General features: G+C 36.2%; 1 protein-coding gene across 1 annotated transcript in view; it reads left to right on the plus strand.

Moving 5' to 3' along the window:
- The window catches only part of MON2 (MON2 homolog, regulator of endosome-to-Golgi trafficking), a 213996-nt gene that overhangs the window by 115052 nt on the left and 96406 nt on the right, over positions 1 to 2538 (plus strand). Inside the window, exon 27 of the mRNA XM_042781208.1 lies at positions 1938 to 2536. Within this exon, the coding sequence (XP_042637142.1) occupies positions 1938 to 2536 (599 nt within the window). The remainder of the gene's footprint in view (positions 1 to 1937; positions 2537 to 2538) is intronic.

The raw sequence follows: 2538 nt of genomic DNA on the forward strand, positions 1-2538 counted from the left end.
TATGCCGTCGAGTCAGACACCCCTCCTTGGGTTTCTGAGGCAGTATCACTACAGAAGTAGATTGCCCAACCTTCCTTCCGAGGAGTGGCTGGTGGGTTTGCAGTCAAGTGCCTTAGGCACTGTGCTACCAGAGCTCAATATTAGTAGTAGTAGTAGTAGTAGTATTTATTATTATTTTAGGGCAAGGTTTTAACATATTTTTAACACAACCAATGCAATAATTATACCTAGTCTTATAGAAAGAGGACTTCTTTATTAAAGTATGTTAACAAGGGAATTACAGGAGTTCTTCCCCAGTATGGCATGGAATATTCTAAATCTAAAAATAGTTCACCATTCTGATTGGTAAGTATAATGATTCTTCTGACTTTTTAATTTGGATGACAAAAGGCACAAATGTTCTTTTTAGCTGTTTTGATAGTTTTTAAATGTAATTTGTCAAAACTCTTTGAACTGTTTACTTAAAAATCTGCTTTTTATTATATGTGAATTAAAATTATACCTTAGTTTTTTAATACAGAATGGAGGGGCGGGGGGGGGGTATAACTGGGCAAGTATTAAGTTTGCCCTAAGCAGGCAGTATTAAAAAAACCAAAAACCAAACTCACTGCTGTGGGTTCGGATCTGACTCATAGCGACACCTCCTTGGGTTTCTGAAGCAGTATCACTAGGGACATAGATTGCCCAACCTTCATTCAGAGGCGTGGCCGGTGGGTTTGAACTGCCAGTCTTCTGGTTAGCAGTCAGATGCCTTAGGCACTATGCCACCTGAGCTCCTAGCAGGCAGAATAATGCATGTTATTTAGTGCCAGACTTTGGATTAACTGAATACTTACTGCGGGCATTTGGGTTTATCTCTTATTTTTGAAAAAGAAAATTGAGCCATTTATAGCCTTTGCAAAATGAGTCTTTAAACCTTGATTTTTTAATGTATTTCCTAGCCTAGTTATATTATCCTGCTTTGGGAAATGTCAATTTCTCTGATTTTTACATTATTTTAATACAAGTGTGTGGTTGGTAATCCATGCTAGTAATGCCATTGGGTTTGATTGCTGTGCAAACGAAGTCGTCTTTGCTGTATTTCATGGAAACAAACTAAACCTGGCTGTAGAGAGCTTCATTGTAAATGTGTTTAGTTGGTCATAGGAGTAGGGCAAAAGGTTGAATTAGTCAGTGAAAACCAACACCTACTGTTGAATAGCTGTTCAGTCCATGTTCTGCTGATGGATCAGTAGACTCAGATTCACACAAGAGGAGCAAATGTTAGACTCATTGTAGAATGACAGTTTATTCTTTATGATGCATTTTCTCCTGTTATCTTACTAACTGTTATGAGCAAAACAAATGTTTAAGAAAATTTTGCAGTTGTAAAATTAATTAAATATGAAAACCAATATGTGAAGTTAAGATTTTATGGCCCTATCTCATTAAAAAAAAAATTAAAATGTATAAAACAAGTGAATCATACTGTATAACTTAAAACCTTTCCAATATGTTTACAAATGAGAAGTCTTATGTAATCATTAATAAATGTAGGTTTACTTTGATTTTATCAAAAAGTCTCATTTTTCTTATTAACTCTTACAGTTCTTTATTCCTTTCTCCTCAGGCAGAAGTACTAAGACATATATAAACAGATATCCATACATTATATAGAATTTTCTTTTTAACAAAGACCAGAACATTGTTTGATTTACCTGTTACCCTCTTCCTGATGCTCTTTTTTTCCTGTCACTGAATTTTTTTTCCCCACTAGATTTCTGTGTTGTGATAATTTAAATTACAATATTAGTACCTTAGGACCTAAGCATATTTTGTCCTAGTTTTTTGGGAATTTAAGCAAAAAATAAAGCAGATAGTCTTTAAAGTGTCTCATATTAAGAGAAAATTTGATCACTTTTATGGTGATAGATATTTTTTTTCTCTTCCTAATTTAGGAGATTTTTCCAAAGCATGGGATGTTCTTCTTGACCACATACAATCAGCAGCACTCAGCAAAAACAATGAAGTATCTTTGGCTGCTCTGAAAAGCTTTCAGGAAATTTTACAGATTGTGTCCCCTGTGAGAGACTCAGAGAAGCCTGAGACACCACCTGCAGTTAATGTACCTGTGGCTGTCCTTATAGGGTCCATATCAGGCCCTGGCCTAAGCAGGCCATTTGTAAGAACAGATTCCAATGGAGAAAGACTTGGAAGATACAGTACCTCAGAGCCACCCATAGTTAACGATGAGCTTGAAGATTTGAATCTCTGGTGGGCTGCATGGAATACATGGTATAAAATTGGATCTGAAAGCACTAAGCCTCCTATTACTTTTGATAAACTAACTTTCATTCCCAGCCAGCCTTTTCTTACAGCTTTAATTCAGATATTTCCAGCTCTCTATCAACACATAAAAGCTGGTTTCAACATGGATGACTTGCAAAAGCTGGGGGTCATATTGCACAGTGCTGTTTCAGTCCCAATCAGTTCAGATGCATCCCCTTTTATTCTTCCATCTTACACTGAAGCAGTTTTGACAAGTTTGCAGGAAGCTGT

The sequence above is a fragment of the Orycteropus afer genome, unplaced genomic scaffold, assembly GCF_000298275.1.
Source record: "Orycteropus afer afer isolate SDZICR_OR568_19922 unplaced genomic scaffold, OryAfe1.0 scaffold00097, whole genome shotgun sequence".
NCBI classification, from domain to species: domain Eukaryota; kingdom Metazoa; phylum Chordata; class Mammalia; order Tubulidentata; family Orycteropodidae; genus Orycteropus; species Orycteropus afer.